We start from the raw sequence: 15627 nt of genomic DNA on the forward strand, positions 1-15627 counted from the left end.
ATTTTAGAAAGTAGCAAATTTGCCGCTTTCTAAACTCTCAAATTTACGAGTTTTTTCTGGCAAATTTGACATTTTAGAAAGGAGCAAATTTGCCGCTTTCTAAACTCACAAATTTACTCAGTTTCTCTTGCAAATTTGCCACTTTCTAAACTCGCAAATTAACGAGTTTTTTTTCTCGCAAATTTGACATTTTAGAAAGTAGCAAATTTGCCGCTTTCTAAACTCGCAAATTTATGAGGTTTTTTTTCCGCGAAATTGACATTTTGGAAAGTAGCAAATTTGCCACTTTCTAAACTCGCAAATTAACGAGTTTTTTTCTCTCGCAAATTTGACATTTTAGAAAGTAGCAAATTTGCAGCTTTCTAAACTCGCAAATTTACTCAGTTTCTCTTGCAAATTTGCCACTTTCTAAAATGTCAAATTTGCGAGAAAAAAAACTCGTTAATTTGCGAGTTTAGAAAGTGGCAAATTTGCTACTTTCTAAAATGTCAAATTTGCGAGAAAAAAACTCGTAAATTTGAGAGTTTAGAAAGCGGCAAATTTGCTACTTTCTAAAATGGCAAGAGTTTTTTTCTTGCAAATTTGACATTTTAGAAAGTAGCAAATTGGCTGCTTTCTAAACTCGCAAATTTCCGAGTTTTTTTTCTTGCAAATTTGCCACTTTCTAAACTCGCAAATTAACGAGTTTTTTTTCTCGCAAATTTGACATTTTAGAAAGTAGCAAATTTGCCACTTTCTAAACTCGCAAATTTACGAGTTTTTTTTCTCGCGAATTTGACATTTTAGAAAGTAGCAAATTGGCTGCTTTCTAAACTCTCAAATTTCCGAGTTTTTTTTCTTGCAAAATTGCCACTTTCTAAACTCGCAAATGAACGAGTTTTTTTTCTCGCAAATTTGCCACTTTAGAAAGTTGCAAATTTGCCACTTTCTAAACTCGCAAATTTACAAAAAAAATTCTCGCAAATTTACCACTTTAGAAAGTTGACTATTTAAACACAAAACGTACTTGGCCATGGTCGAAGTCCCAGAAATAATGTCCAAAAAGCAAGCCGATGTGACAGCAGGCAAGCATGGCTATTGTTTACAAAATATGACTCCATATACACACGGTTGTTATCGTGTGAACTCAACGCACCGCGTCTTTTCCGCAGTCAGTGTGAATTGGGCTTTAGGGTAGGCGCGGGTGAGGGTAGATTTGGCGTCAGGGTAGGGTTTGGGTTAGGAGAGGGTCGGCATTTGGTTGGTGCTCAGTCTTACGGGTTTAGCATTCCCTTGCGCTTCAAAATGTCCGCCTGTTTTACCATCCGCTCGTCTCGGAGCGCGGGACGGTCGCCCGCGTCCGAGTGTTGACGGTCGCCGTCTTCCGCCGGCGCATTTCCTCCTCGTCCTCCTCAGATGGTGATGAAGCCTCCTTGGTCACCGCTGACCGACTCGGGCGCCACGCAGCGGCCCCGCCTCCTCGTCACGCGCCGCTTGCGGTGGAATTTCGCGTAGCAACGGAAGCCTGCCAACAAGAGCGGGTTCAAACTAAAAGAATCTGTGAGATAAATAAATGTTGGGGGAGCAGGACTTGTCCAAGTAAATTTGGGTACAGGAGGCATGTCGAGAAATGGGGATATCGAAAGTAAGGACTGAAGAAGTGTCCATTTGGGGAATTTCGAGTCGGGGATAACAGATTAACACATTCACTGCCAGCCCAGCAAAAATGCATTATTTGACGTCTTTTTCCGTCAATGGCAGTCAATGAGTTAAGATGAGATGTAACCAAAATTGACGGATTTTTAAGCAAAATTTGCCTTAAAAAAGGATGCTGCAATATAATCACAAAATATATCGGCACATTGTGTTTAACACATTCACTGCCAGCCCAGCAAAAATGCATTATTTGACGTCTTTTTCCGTCAATGGCAGTCAATGAGTTAAGGTTCCGGCCTCACCTTCCTCACACATGCAGTCGTCGTAGCACTTGTTGTTCAAGCCTCGGTTGTGAACTTTGCATTCATGGAGCCTCAAGTCACAGCAAGAACCTTGAAGTGGGCAAAGCAAAGCTTGAAAAAAATCAAGAGAAAAGATGGCGAGTTGGACGATTCCCGTCGGATGGCGACTGACCGGGTAGACAATCCAAATGGTGGTCACAAGGTTCGATGTCGTCAGCCGTCGCCGTCGCGTTCCCGCCGCTGAGGTTTTGACTTCGTCTTTTGTCTGTGGAGCGACGGCAAAATTGGGAACAAGTTTTCGAAAGTATTCAGAAAAGGAATTCAAGAATCTGAAGAAATGGGAAAAGTCGGACTGTTCTTCCTGGTGGACGACGGCCATGCGTCCGCAGGCTTCATGTCCTCGTAGTCCGTCCAGTCGAAGAGCGCCATGTCCAGGGTGGGCAGCACCTCGCCTTGCCCCTTCCCGAGCACCGATTGCTGAAAAGGAAAAAAAAACAAAGAGAGCAGCTCGCCAATACGGAAACGCCATCCAGGCAATCACATCACGAGATCCATATTGGCATCTATCAGGATGGAATAAGATTTTCAAAGCTTCCCGGAAATATCGATCGTATTGACCTGAGTAATTGAGCTCGAGTCATCGAAAAACCATCAGCGCAAAATCACAAATTGGTTCGGGCAACTTTTATTCTTTAGTAGACTAAAGAGACACAAAGTGAGGACGGCAAGAGCGCTCGCCTGTCTTGGGGTGTGACGATCGGTCATTTCTGCTGCTCTCTTGTGTCGAAAGCAATTGGCACGATACATTCAGTTGACACCATATTTACTAACCATGGGTTGGTTAGTTGGTTGGTCAATTACAGTAGTTGTTTCCACCATAGTTGCTTCCTTGGTTGGCTTCATTCTCAGAAAGTTGATAAGTCAGCAAACTAGTAGGATAGTTGGTTCCTTGATTAGTTATTTAACCAGTCATTTGGTCAGTCCCTTGGTCTGGTAGGTAATTGGTTCATTGGTTGATTAGTTAGTTAGTTAGTTAGTTAGTTAGTTAGTTAGTTAGTTAGTTCGTTTTATGCATGCTCTATAATTTGTTCCTTGATTGTTTTGTTAGTTGGTTTGCATTATGGTTAGTTGTTTCCTTGGTTAGTTAGTTAGTTAGTTAGTTAGTTAGTTAGTTAGTTAGTTAGTTAGTTAGTTAGTCACTTGATTGATTAGTTAATTGATTACTTGGTTGGTTCCTTCGTTGAATTGTTGGTTGATTAGTTCATTGGTTGATTAGTTAGTTAGTTAGTTAATTAGTTAGTTAGTTCATTTTATGCATGCTCTATAATTTGTTCCTTGATTGTTTTGCTAGTTGGTTTGCATTATGGTTAGTTGTTTCCTTGGTTGATTAGTTAGTTAGTTAGTTAGTTAGTTAGTTAGTTCGTTAGTTAGTTAGTTAGTTAGGTGCTTGTTAATTTGTTCCTTTATTGTTATGTCAATTGGTTTGCATTAGTGATTAGTTATGTGTTCGTTGATTCCTTGGTTGATTGGTCAGATCATTACTTGATAGGTTGTTAATTTCTTACTTGGTTGGTTTGTTAGTTAACTAGACAGCCTACTTGGCTTATTCGCTTGTTTGTTTCTTGGTTATTTTGTTAATTATCCAGCCGATTGTTTAGTTAATTTGTTCTTTGGTTGCTTGGTAAGAACCTGATTGTTTTTGTTTTTTTTACAAGTATTAGCAGTAATGCTAGTCGAAGAACCTCAATCTTGTTTAGACAATTTGCGGCTTGTCTCGTTCAGGTCACCTGTGGTTTGGTGGAGGCTGGGGGCAGCGTCGGGGGATGCTCGTTGGTCACCGTGACAACCATGGAGGAGCCGGAGCCGAAGGTCGCAGAGTTGGGGGAGGGGCCGTCGCCTGGGGGTGCCGAAGAAGAGGACGACGAAGGTTGGGGCTCGTCGAGTTGGGGCTGCGCAAAAAAGCCTGCAAAATGGAAACGGGAGATTCGTGTGTACTCGCTTGCTGTTAAAGGAAGGACTTTTTTTTTTTTTTTTTTTTTTTTTTTTTCCCTACCCCTCCTCGACTTGAATTACTTTTCAGGCCACATCACAGAAAATTGCCACATAATAACCATAACAGAAGATTTCTTGATAGTGCCGTTAATATCTAGCGGCTAAAAAAAAATAAAAAATAAAAAAATAAAATGCGAAAATGAAATGAAATTGCACCCAAAAAAAATAAAAAATAATTCTTTTTTTTCAGTCAGTGAAAAGTGGCAGAAAACTTCTATGAAAAACGGCTATGAAAAAGAAAAAAACCAAACCTTTTAGAATGTGCACGCACCTTGTCCATGTCGACCCTTGTCCCGCCTTCCCCCGTGTCTCCTGATCTGCGATTGGCCAGCGTGTCCCCTCCCCTTGCGAGTGCCCGTTAACCGGTTCTCTCTCAGGCCGGCTCGGCCCGCCTCCGTCTCCACCCGCACCGGACGCAGACCCTCCAAGCCCGCGCCGTCGTCCTCGGGCCGGGCCAGGTGGTGTGCCGGCACGCCGCCGCCGCCGCCGCCGCCGCCGCCGCCGCCGCCGCCGCCGCCCCGGCCCTTCCGCGCCACCCTCAGGTTGCTGTAGCCCGTTGCGGCCCGCGGGGGGTGCTGTGAGCGCCCTCCGGAGTTGCGCCTCCTTTCGCCACGAGGGACACCGGAAGGATCGGCGGCGAGTGAAAAAGACACCAGCGCCAAAAGAAGCAACAGATTCAGGAACGAGGAGGGCGCCATCGTCTCCAGAGTATAACAGCGCCACCTGCAGGCAAAAAAAGACAATTGAAGAGGATTTGACATTCAATCATCTTTAGCAAAAACTAGACTGAGATGAAAAAAAAAAAAAAAAAAATCATGCTCTTCTTCTTTCAAATGTACACAGTGACAATCAAAATAGTGCCAACTAGTGGCTGACAGTGGAATTATTAGTAAAATATACTGAAACATTTTTGAAAAATGTCTCTAAATATATCTTTAAATTATTCTTTGAAAAAAGACAAATTTAAAAAAAGAAAAGAAAAATGTTTTATTTTTTCTAAGACTACAATTTTGTTCTCTATTTTTAAACCAACTTTATACAAGTAAATTTGATTTTCTTAAATTGAAATATACCATGTGATTGTCAGAAAAAATGCAACTTAATTTTCTTACATTTAAAATGTATTGTTGACGAAAAATAATGTATTATTTTTTTTAACAATTTTTAGAAAATAGATTTATGTAGATAATAGATTTATTTGCAGAAAAATATTTTATTCCTGTATTTTTTTCTCACAAAAAACAACTTTACCATGTGATTGTCGGAAAAATGCAACTTCATTTTCTTACAATTAAAACATCTTTTTGACGAAAAATAATATATCGTAAGATTTTTACTACTTTTAGAAATATGACTTTATTCACAGAAAAATATTTTATTCTGGAATTTTTTTCTCACAAAAAAACACTTATTACTGGAAAAAAAAAAGATTTATAATTAAAAAAAATTACGACATACAAATACATAAAAGTTTGCTTTAGATTTTTCTTAATTTTTCGTATAGACTGCAACTTGTTTTTTTTTTTTAAACAAAAAAACATCTACATGATTTAAAAAAAAAACAATTTTACATTTTTTTAAGCTTGTGATTTTTTTGCCTCGAAAAAAATGAAGCTTGAAGCACATTAATTTAAAATTTCAAATAAAAATTAATTTTTATTAAATTAAAAATAAAAGAAAATGCTGAAGTGATTGATAACAAGTCGTGTGTCTGAAAAAATTCCAATATTACTCGGTCAACTCTTGCTATTGGTAACTGAGTCGATTTCGGTGGCTCTGCTTGCGGCATGCTTGGCACTATGGACGATTCAAAAACTAAAAAAAAATCCAAACATGAACTCTCAGCCTTTGACAGCAGAGAAGACAAAGTTCCCGCCCGTTACTCATCGTCTCGCCCTCCCGGTTTTGGTCCGACATGAACCTGAGCTGCAAGCGACGGAGAGCCGACAACGCGCTTGCGCCTCCTCCCCGCAAAATGACACAAAACGGTCGCCGCGCTCGACCTTTTCACGCCGCTCGCCGGCCGCCTTTTCATTAAGTCAACACTTCAAGTGAGGTGTGACGGAAGCGGAATGGGCCGCACGACGTTTTGCGTTGCTTCGTCCCCAAGGACGGACGGACGCGCTGGATTTTTTTTTTGCCTTTAATCGGCGCCGCTTTCCATTCAGCGTCGAGTGCCATTTAATGGAAAGTGTTTGCGTCCTCGGAGATGTTTCGAATTCACAGAAGGAAGCCGTGCAAAATTGGATGCGATGGCAACAGCGGGCAGCCCAGAAAAAAAAGGACGTGCTGCACATTTTGTTGACGATTTAGAAATTGATCGGATCGTCTTTCACAAACACAAACAGAAGAGACAAATTATCATTTTGCATGGAAAAAAACAAAACATGCAAACATGAGCTCATTCAAGCTAAAGCGAGCAAGTTTGCTTGTCCACAATTCGAACAACGTTTTTAAATGTTTACTTATGTATATGACATATGAGAAAATGATTATACCGTATTCTTATTTTTAATATCTAAGGACATTAAAGCATTTTCCTTTAAAAATATACACTTAGTTTAAAAAAAAAATTCTTAAAGCATTCAGATTTTCTGCTCATAAAATTGCAAATTTGTTCTTAGAAAAACAACAACGTATTCCTATAGGATAATATAATTAACTCATTCACTCCCAAAAACGTATTTATATGTTTTTGTTTGCTAGAGTTTTTGTATGAAGGCTTTGATGCCGTTTCTGACCTGAAGTGGTCGCTTAAAGCGAAAGTAGTTATAACAAAACAAAACAAAAAAAAGTGTGCTTCATCTGTTTCATGAATGAAACTTTTTTTTGTAATAACTACCATCGCTTTAAGCTTCCACTTCAGGTCAGAAACTGCATCAAAGCCTTCATACAAAAACTCTAGCAAACAAAAACCCTAAAAAACGTATAAATACGTCTTTGGGAGTGAATGAGTTAATAATAAAATATAATTTTATTTAAAATTTTTAAGTATAATTTTGATTTTTCATTGCAACCCTAATAGTGTTTTTAATAACTCAACCAAAAATGTATAAATACTTTTTTTTAATACTTCATCCTTCTTTCCCCAAAATGTATTTATATGTTTTTGTTTTTTTTATGCTAGAGCATACAGAAGGCTTTGATTCAGCTTCTGACATGAAGAGGTCGCTTACAGCAATTGTAGTTATTACAAAAAAAAAAAATGACTAGCAGGTGGCAGCAGAGTATAAGAGATCAGCCATGGCCATGTTGCAACAAGATCTTTATGCCATGAATGTGAATAATTATAAAACTTAGCTATATTCGAATGCTAAATGAAACGGATACAAATATACTTTTTTTTTCTTGATGAAAGAAGAGCCTCTAATCTTTCTTTTGGTAGTTTTTTTTTTGTAGCAATAGAACAGAATCCTTGCAAAATCAGTCCAAATTCATTCAGAATGGCTGCGATTTAATTATGTTTGAGTGCATTTTTAATATTAGCATCACAAAATAATAAACCACTGCTGCTATGCGCGCGTATTGTTTTTTTGTTTTTGTTTTTTTTTCTTCCATATTTTCCGGCACTGAAGGCAAAAACGACATGTTTCCGTTGACGCTCACACATGCATACAAATGTGCGTCATCTTCGCCTCACAGTTGTCACGGCCATCTTCTTTTGTGTAAAAAGACAAACGGCGGTGCAGGAAATCAATGCGGTGGAAGTATTGATCGGCCGATGACGGCTTTGGCGCGCGCGCGACCGCACGTCTGCACGGTGGCCTGGCAAGGACGCTTCATTACGCTAACACGGCAAGTAGGAAATCGTTAGCGGCGACTTATCAGTTGCGTGGCGGCTCAAGCGTGCGCGTGCGCGTGTGCGTGTGCGTGGCGTACGTGAGGGGGGATGTTGGGGGACGCCCGTGTCCCCCCGCAAGTGCACCTCGGGGGATCGGGAGCAGCTGTGCAGGCTGCAAACATGCTGAGGCGACATCTTTTTTTTTGTGTGTTGGGTGAGGGGTCGGGTCTTCATTCTTATTCCATTTTGGTGCTTTATGGCGACTCATCAAATTTCATCGTGGCCAAAACTCAATGATTTTTTTGTCAATTTCGCGTCATCCATCTGTCGGGTCGAGGTTGCGTCCAATTTGGTCGAAATTGGACGCAACCTCTACGGGTAGAAGTGACCCTGAAAATGACCCAACGTCGGCCGATAATTCATTCCTGTTTTGTTTTTGTGAGCCTACTCATGATTGATTGGTCAGCCAGATGTCATGTTACTCCGTGAAATTAGATTTGGGGGGGCTGATTTAAAAGAGAAACTACGACTTGGCCTCGACCCCAAGAAAAGGGCAACATGACCCTAAAATGGCGGCTTCAAATCAAAATGGCAGACGTCCTTCATCCTTTTCGGACATGGCTTCCTCAGAGTTTTTTTTTTTTTTTTTTTTTTTTTTTTTTTTTGTGGGTCCACTCATTATGGACATACAGTACTCAGCATATGAGTAGATCCCCTTAAAAAATTAAAAAAAAATAATAAAAATCTGTGTTTAACTCACCACCCAAGAAAGGCTGTCATAGAATTACAAAATCTTCAACTTAATCAAATAAACTAATGCAAAAAAAAAAAAAAAGAATGCAACCCACAACAAAAAACGACCGAGTATTTTCGATGACCTTCTTAACTGTTATGGATAACAACATGTCTGCTTGGCCTGGAAATAACAACGGGTTCTACTTATTTGTGCAAAATGTAATTTAAAAAACGACTTTTTTTGTGGGCACTAATTAACAGATTTTGTTTGCAATCAATGGCCCACATTTGTGGGAGTATTTTGTTGTATAGTATCCCAGAGGAAATCTGAACTCTTTGACCGGCAAAAACGTGTAATCACGATTAATAAAATCACGATGGTATGCCGCCATAAATGTTAAATGACGTCAACTATGTTTTTTTTGTTGTTGTTTTTTTTTTCAAATCAACGGGCAGTGCAACATCTAAGTGCAGCGCTGCCTGGTCAATGGGTTGTAGAATCAAAAACACTGACTAACAATGGCCACCAGGTGGCAGCATTGTACCTCCTCAATGGGCTGCCAAATTACAATGAAAGATGACGAAATCTGATGAAATAGAATCTTTTCAAGGATGACGTGAACGATCACGTTTTGATAACGTGTGGCAGTAAAAGAGTTAATTGTGAAAGGAAACTAATGGCGTTCTCGAGTGGACTCATTTATGCTGAGCACTAGGGGTGTAAAAAAAAATCGATTCGGCGATATATCGCGATACTACATCGCGCGATTCTCGAATCGATTCAATTAAAAAAATAATCGATTTTTTTTTTTTTTTTTTTTTTTTAAGAGCTCAGAATTGTTCATTCGGTAGTCTTACCGATTCAACGTCTTATCATCATTGCCTTTTTTTTCTTTTTTCTTTTTTTTGTGTTTGTGTGAATCGATTTTTAAACTTCCATTTTTAATGGAAAAATATTCAACAAAACGTCTGACTTCGGGTTAGGATTCACACCTTGAGCATGGAAGAATGTTATATGAACGGAACATTAAGCCTTCATATTTTATTTCAATGCTGTTCAAACATGAAACAAATTACAACCTCTATAAGACTGAAATTTCAGATAAATAAATAATACATTTTCATATAAATCTTACACTCTACAAGCTTACTGATTAGTATTTTCTAAATTTGAATGAAAAAAAATCTCAACAATCGACTTATAAATTCGTATCGGGATTAATCGGTATCGAATCGAATCGTGACCTGTGAATCGTGATACGAATCGAATCGTCAGGTACTCGGCAATTCGCACCCCTACTGAGCACTGTACCAAATTTTTTGCATACGTCGCGGGCCACTGAAAAATGGACGGCGGGCCATAAATGGCCCCCGGGCCGTAGATTGGACGCGGTTGGTTTAGCGCCTGCTGGCTTTCAAGTCTCGCGTCTCGCGCGTGTGCGTGTGCGTGTGCGTGTGCGTGTTCGCCAGCAGGTTGAGCATCTGTTACGAAGGCGCCGGCGTGGAACTGATGACTTTCATTCTCAGTCACTCGACTCGCAGACCCCCAACGAGGCCCTTTCGGATTCCCAACACAGATGTCATCAAAAAAAAGAAAAAAAAAAAAAAGCTCAGGTTAACAATGGAAACCTCTTTTATGAGCCGGTGGAAACGATTGCACGGCCTCCTCACAACATCATGAAATCTTGAAAATGGAGTCAGCCAGGCTGCCGTGCGCGGATGATAAAAAAAAAAAGAAAAAGAAGAAAAAAAAAATCGACTTCTATTTGCTTGACAACGCAAGATTTTGCCCCCTGGAAGGGAGGCGAGCGTCACGTCATACGTGTGAAGTGGTGGCTAATCTCGCGAGAAATTGTAAAAGACGCGGAAACATATAGAAGAGCGAGAGAACAAGATGAGAAGGCGTGACGGGTAAAAAAATAAATAAAAATAAATAAAGAAATAAATAAAAACACCTGCTGTGAGGGCAAACCTCCAGCAGCCATCTGCTCTGCTCTTCTTCTTCTTCTTCGGATCTCGCCTAGCAACCAAAAGGATGCGGCAGACAAAAGGATGCAGAACCAAAAAAAAAAAAAAAAAAAAAAAAAAAAAAAAAAAAAAAAAAAAAAAAAAAAAAAGCAGTCCTCAAGAGTCTCAGATTTGAGACACTCAATAATTATTCTCTTTCCAATCTCTTCAGCAAAAATGAATCAGATATTGAAACACTTCCTGTTTTCTCTTCTTTCAAATCTACAGTCCGAAATGCAATTGTGTGCCACCACCTAGTGGCCATAAGTGGAATTACGTCACAAAACAAAGAACAAAATTGAGTTATTATGCCTGTTTGCTATTTGCATTTATTATACATTCTCTAAACAGTCTTTAATGGTCTTTCTTGTTGTAAGGACATTTTTTGAACATGTTCAAAATGTCGAACATGGAAATGGAACTTTTGAACTTGTGACAAAAAAAAAAAATCACTTTTAAAGACTCTTTAGAGAACCATTCCGATTGTTTTGAGAAAGTTTAGGAAATGGTGCGACCTTGAACGAACTCTGGTGTGAAATCAACATTCAGTAGCGTCGCAAATGTTCACCAGTTTTCATCAGTTGGCCAAAGAACTTTCAAGAAAAACAGCAAAATCTTGCCTTAAACGCCTTCACAATCACAACAAAGAAGTTTTTTTTCTCACACTTAATTTGAGCAGCTATCAAGTGCGTAGTGGCCGATGAAGTGGAAATTAAGCAGGAGACAAAAAAACAGCGCAAGATGGCGGCGCGAGTCGCAGCGGAACCCGAAGAGAACCAAAACGCGCACAGCTTTGCGTCATCGGCAAAAATCTCCCCATGGGGCCCTTATGGAGCTCAGCGGCCCCCCGCCGAGCCGAGAGCGACGAATAGACAAAAGGATGCAGACGGAGGAGGAAGGAAGAAGAACGGAGAGAAAATCAAAGGCTGATTTCAGAGTCGTTTGGAAATGGAACAACGTGTCTGTGGAAGATTTGCCTTTTTTTTTTTCTTTTTTTGTCTTCCCAAAGCGGCAGCAAACTTCGCCGCCTGTGAAATTTGTGGACGCCTGTTCAACACGGGTGAACACAATCAAGCAAGTGAGGCGTGGGGGAAAAAAAAAACTGATTCGGACTTTCTGGGTGTGAAGTTGAAGGCCGCCCAAATTTGATATTCATCAATTCATTTCTTGATATTTTTTTTGTCCTGCATGTGGAACCTATCCCCAGCTCGTCAACTGAAACGCTCACTTTCGTGCTGTTTGTCCACTCTGAACGAACAAGATGGCGCCAAAACATGTGGAATAGGAATCGGTGTCAAGGAAGTATGCCTATTCCGCAGTCACGTGTTCTTTATATGTTGTTTCTGCACACATATTTGATTTGAAGTTTTCCCATGTATTCTGTCTATCCAGTAATTTACAATTGATGTAATTTTCCGAAGGGGGGGGTGGAATCGTTAAAATTGTGCACAAAAATAAATAAATAAATAAATAAACCAAACGTGTATGTACAGTTATTCAAATACATCAAATTAAAATGGTCGATGACATCGTGACGTCGCCATACTTCCTTGACACCAATTACGACTTTCCTAATTAGCTACGGCGCCATCTTGTGGCATCTTTAGAAAATCGCGGGAAGAGCGCAAAAAAAAAAAGTGCTAAAAGCCGCAGACGATGAACAAGTGAATTTTTGAAGTGTGAACCGATGAACGTGCGATTTATGAGCGGTTAACCCGTAGTTTGAAAAAAAAAAAAAGAAAAAAGAAAGAAAGAAACACCAACTAATGTGGTAATTTTCCGACAAAACACAAACAACAACAAAAGTCAAAAATTGTGAAAGATGAATTTTCACTGGTTAAAGTTGATGTGCATTGTTTCCAATTACAGTGGACCCCACATAGTCACTAAATAAATAAATAAATACATACATAAATATGATTTACTGTGGAATTACCGATTCACAATTTTCTTTTTCAAGAAATATATTTTTTACATTGTTTTGCGGAAAGCCCCGTTTTTCATGTAAACAGCTTTTTTAGGTGGATGAGAAACAAACAAACTTTCCCCCCAATGCATTTATATTTATATGGATAAATTGTATCCACTGTACTATATAATTTTCTGTGATTAGCCAGTCGTCAATATTTCAACATTTCGAGTTCCAAATTCAACCCGTCATCAAGTTGTTATTAAAAATAGTTTAGGATCGATTAGATCTGATAACTAAGTACTTTATGCAGGATATTCGACAAACAGAAAACCAAATAAGCACACAAGCTCCTTTTAAAAATGTGCAAAAAAAGGAAAAGTGGAACATTTTGAGACATTTTACGAACAAAACAAAAAAAAGACACAAAGATGTAACGAGCGCCTCACCTGCGTTTGTTGGACGGAGCAGCTGTGTGGTGCGTGGTGACGTCACTGCGGGTGGCCAGAACCTTTGTCGGAACCGGGCTTGCTTCTGTGTTTCTGCTGCTGCTGTTGGTGGTTCGACTCCGACGGCGAGCATCGACTCTTCTGCTGCGGCTGCTCGTGTGCATGCAGCAGGGCAGCAAAGCAAGACGAGCCACACGAGCAGCCAGAGTCGCCGGCGGCTGCGTGCGCGCGCACGCGCCCCACGGGAGCGCGTCCGCGGAGGAGGAGGAGGGGGAGGGGCCTGGCCAGTATCGACTTCTTCTCTATTGATTCTAATCTGCGCGTTTTGATGGGGGATAAAACGGAAGATGACGTCACATTTTTTTTTTCCACTCACTCACTCACTCACACACTCACTCACTCACAGAAGCTTACATGTGAGAATGAGTAAGTAAAAAAAAATAAAAATCTGCGTGCTTTCAAATTGCCGCGGGAGTGACGTCACGCAGCTGACACACCACCCCCTGCTCTGCAATTGGCTGGAGGGGTGCAAACACTGTCTTTCCACAGAAACGTCCCGCTGTTTACAAAACAAACACAAAATGGCAAAATACAGGCTGGGGGGGGCTGCGGGTTTAGGACAAACTCATCACCAGAAATGAAGACAAGCCCTGAAGTGGTTTGATTGTTTAAATCCTATATTTAAAAAGTGCCTTTTCCAGAGTGAAACTGGCAGACAGCGTCTTTAACAGGTACACATTTTTATTTGTTTTTTTCCAGGTGTTTTTTTGTTTGTTTTTTTTAAACAGGTACAAATCACGACTTTTACAGATACAAATGTATACTTTTTCTACAGGTACACATTTGTTATGAGTTATTTTTGCACCATATTTACCTCCATCGTCCATCTTCCCTTTGGGATGGAGATGAAGCATCATCCGGCATATGCGTGCATTGCTCACCCACAATAAAAACAATCGGAAAAAAACAGTCGCAAACGCTCACACATTTGGACGGAAGACTGCGGGGAAATGTTTGACATTTCCAAAAGTATGTCTGACCAAAAGAAATACTTGTTTAGTATTATGGCGACGGGCTAATTTGCTTTAAATGCTCGAAGCTGAGTGTAATACGCCGGCCTGCATGGGGAAGATAACAACTGCAACTCCTAATGCTGTAACAAATGTGTCACTCTCGCTAGCAGCGTGTGTGCAGACACTCAAAGAGGTTCTTTATCTTTATTTTTATTTTATTTTTTTTTTAGCCCAGAGGCGGCTTACCACTTCTAAGAAGGCACCAATGGGATTGGGGAAACATTTCCACTTGAAATTAATTTGCACATAAAGTCACGTATTTAACTGTCAACAGCGCATCCCCTTTGAAAAACATGAAGCCACAAGCACGTATTTTGTACAAATCGCTGAGGAGGGAAACCAATTTGCGCTGTCAAATAATAAATAAATCTGCCCCCGTCGAGATTTTTGTTTGGCATCAAACGCTGCAGTAAATGCAGCGGGGCCTCTGAGGCTGAGACAAAAAAAAAGTCGCCACTTGTGCTTTTTATGTAGCGCCCTAAAATGCCACAAGATGGCACCTAGGCCCCATTTAATGGAAAATTAGTAATTGGTGCCAAGGATTTTCCTGTCACGATTTCACACCGTCCCTCGAAAGTTTTTAATTGCTTATAGATCAGCCACTAGATGGCAGCAAGACGACATGAAGCTCACTGATCTGAATATATGACCGGGGTCGGTGTAAAACGTAATCGGGCTGCCAGATTGTATCGCGGTCGCCTGCCGATGACGTCACGCTACAGGATTGTCCGGAAATTGTCTGTTTACAATTGTTCAAAATAACAAAAATTATGGACTAAAATTGTAAAAGCGTAAATAAACATAAAAATATCAAAGCATGACACTTTAAGAGTGAACAAAATATATATATATATATATATAATGCCTTCGCGCTTGCCGATGACGTCAATACAGCAGCGTTAACGAAGTTAGCTTCGGTTGGGTCTCTTTTTCACAAGTCAATCACAAGAACAAAAACATATGATAATAGGAACACATTGACAATCTAAAGTGACAATATTTGGCACATCTGAGACAATCATTTTGTGTATTTATCATTTAGTCAATCTATTTTATTATTTATTCAATATACTTTGCGTTTACATTCTTGGGGTTATTTACTTTTTTACAATTTCACTCCGTACATTTAGTTATTTAAACGACATCTTTAATATTTTCTTTCCAATGTTTGACGTCAACTGGATAACTTCCAGCCAATCCTGTAGCGGGACGTGTTCGTTGGGCGACCCGGATACGATCTAGCAGCCCGCTCACATCTGACACCGGATAGCCGACACCTGTCAAGACTTTTGAAGCCGCGAGGCCGCCATATTGCTCTTCCCAAGAAACGTTACTCGGCATTTACAGTATCGAAATTGGAGAACATTTGACAGTACTGGGTAGAAATAGCATGATTTATGGTGTTTTAAATGTATTAATACATTATCCAGATTGGCACTGTAAACTTAAAACCACACACACAATGTATGTGGGTTACTCACCCACTCGTGATGGGAAAATGTTGGCAGTAGCGTCAGACCCAATTTGTGTATGCGAGTGTGTGTGCAGCCAGATGAAGAGCAGGCAAGACCCCCCGGTGAGTCTCCTCGCGCATTTGCAGCCCGCAGCTCCTCAGCAGGCATCAAACGGCTCACATGGCGCAGTGTCAAGCTTTAATACCGTCGGCGGACTCGCTTGTGATCCA

At 40.3% G+C, this 15627-nt stretch overlaps 1 protein-coding gene across 1 annotated transcript; it reads right to left on the reverse strand.

Annotated features, from left to right (window-relative positions):
• Window positions 1-550: 550 nt before the first annotated feature.
• On the reverse strand, window positions 551-15573 carry draxina (dorsal inhibitory axon guidance protein a). Its single transcript, XM_077529082.1, has 8 exons — window positions 15425-15573; window positions 12871-13186; window positions 4261-4712; window positions 3725-3900; window positions 2291-2414; window positions 2110-2202; window positions 1938-2027; window positions 551-1504 (listed from the first exon to the last, which is right to left on the reverse strand). The coding sequence occupies exons 2-8, from the start codon at window positions 13032-13034 to the stop codon at window positions 1392-1394; spliced, it is 1212 nt and encodes a 403-aa protein (XP_077385208.1). The 5' UTR covers window positions 13035-13186; window positions 15425-15573; the 3' UTR covers window positions 551-1391.
• Between the last annotated feature and the right edge of the window lie 54 nt (window positions 15574-15627).

Source organism: Festucalex cinctus, chromosome 8, assembly GCF_051991245.1.
Source record: "Festucalex cinctus isolate MCC-2025b chromosome 8, RoL_Fcin_1.0, whole genome shotgun sequence".
NCBI lineage: Eukaryota > Metazoa > Chordata > Actinopteri > Syngnathiformes > Syngnathidae > Festucalex > Festucalex cinctus.

Excerpts from the sequence above, each read along its gene's own strand:
- draxina (XM_077529082.1), bottom strand. The coding sequence starts at position 13,034 with ATGCACACGAGCAGCCGCAGCAGAAGAGTCGATGCTCGCCGTCGGAGT. Across the intron at positions 3,901-4,260 it reads CAAGGGTCGACATGGACAAG|GCTTTTTTGCGCAGCCCCAA; the intron begins GTGCGTGCACAT and ends TCCATTTTGCAG. Across the intron at positions 2,415-3,724 it reads CAGCCTCCACCAAACCACAG|CAATCGGTGCTCGGGAAGGG; the intron begins GTGACCTGAACG and ends TTTCCTTTTCAG.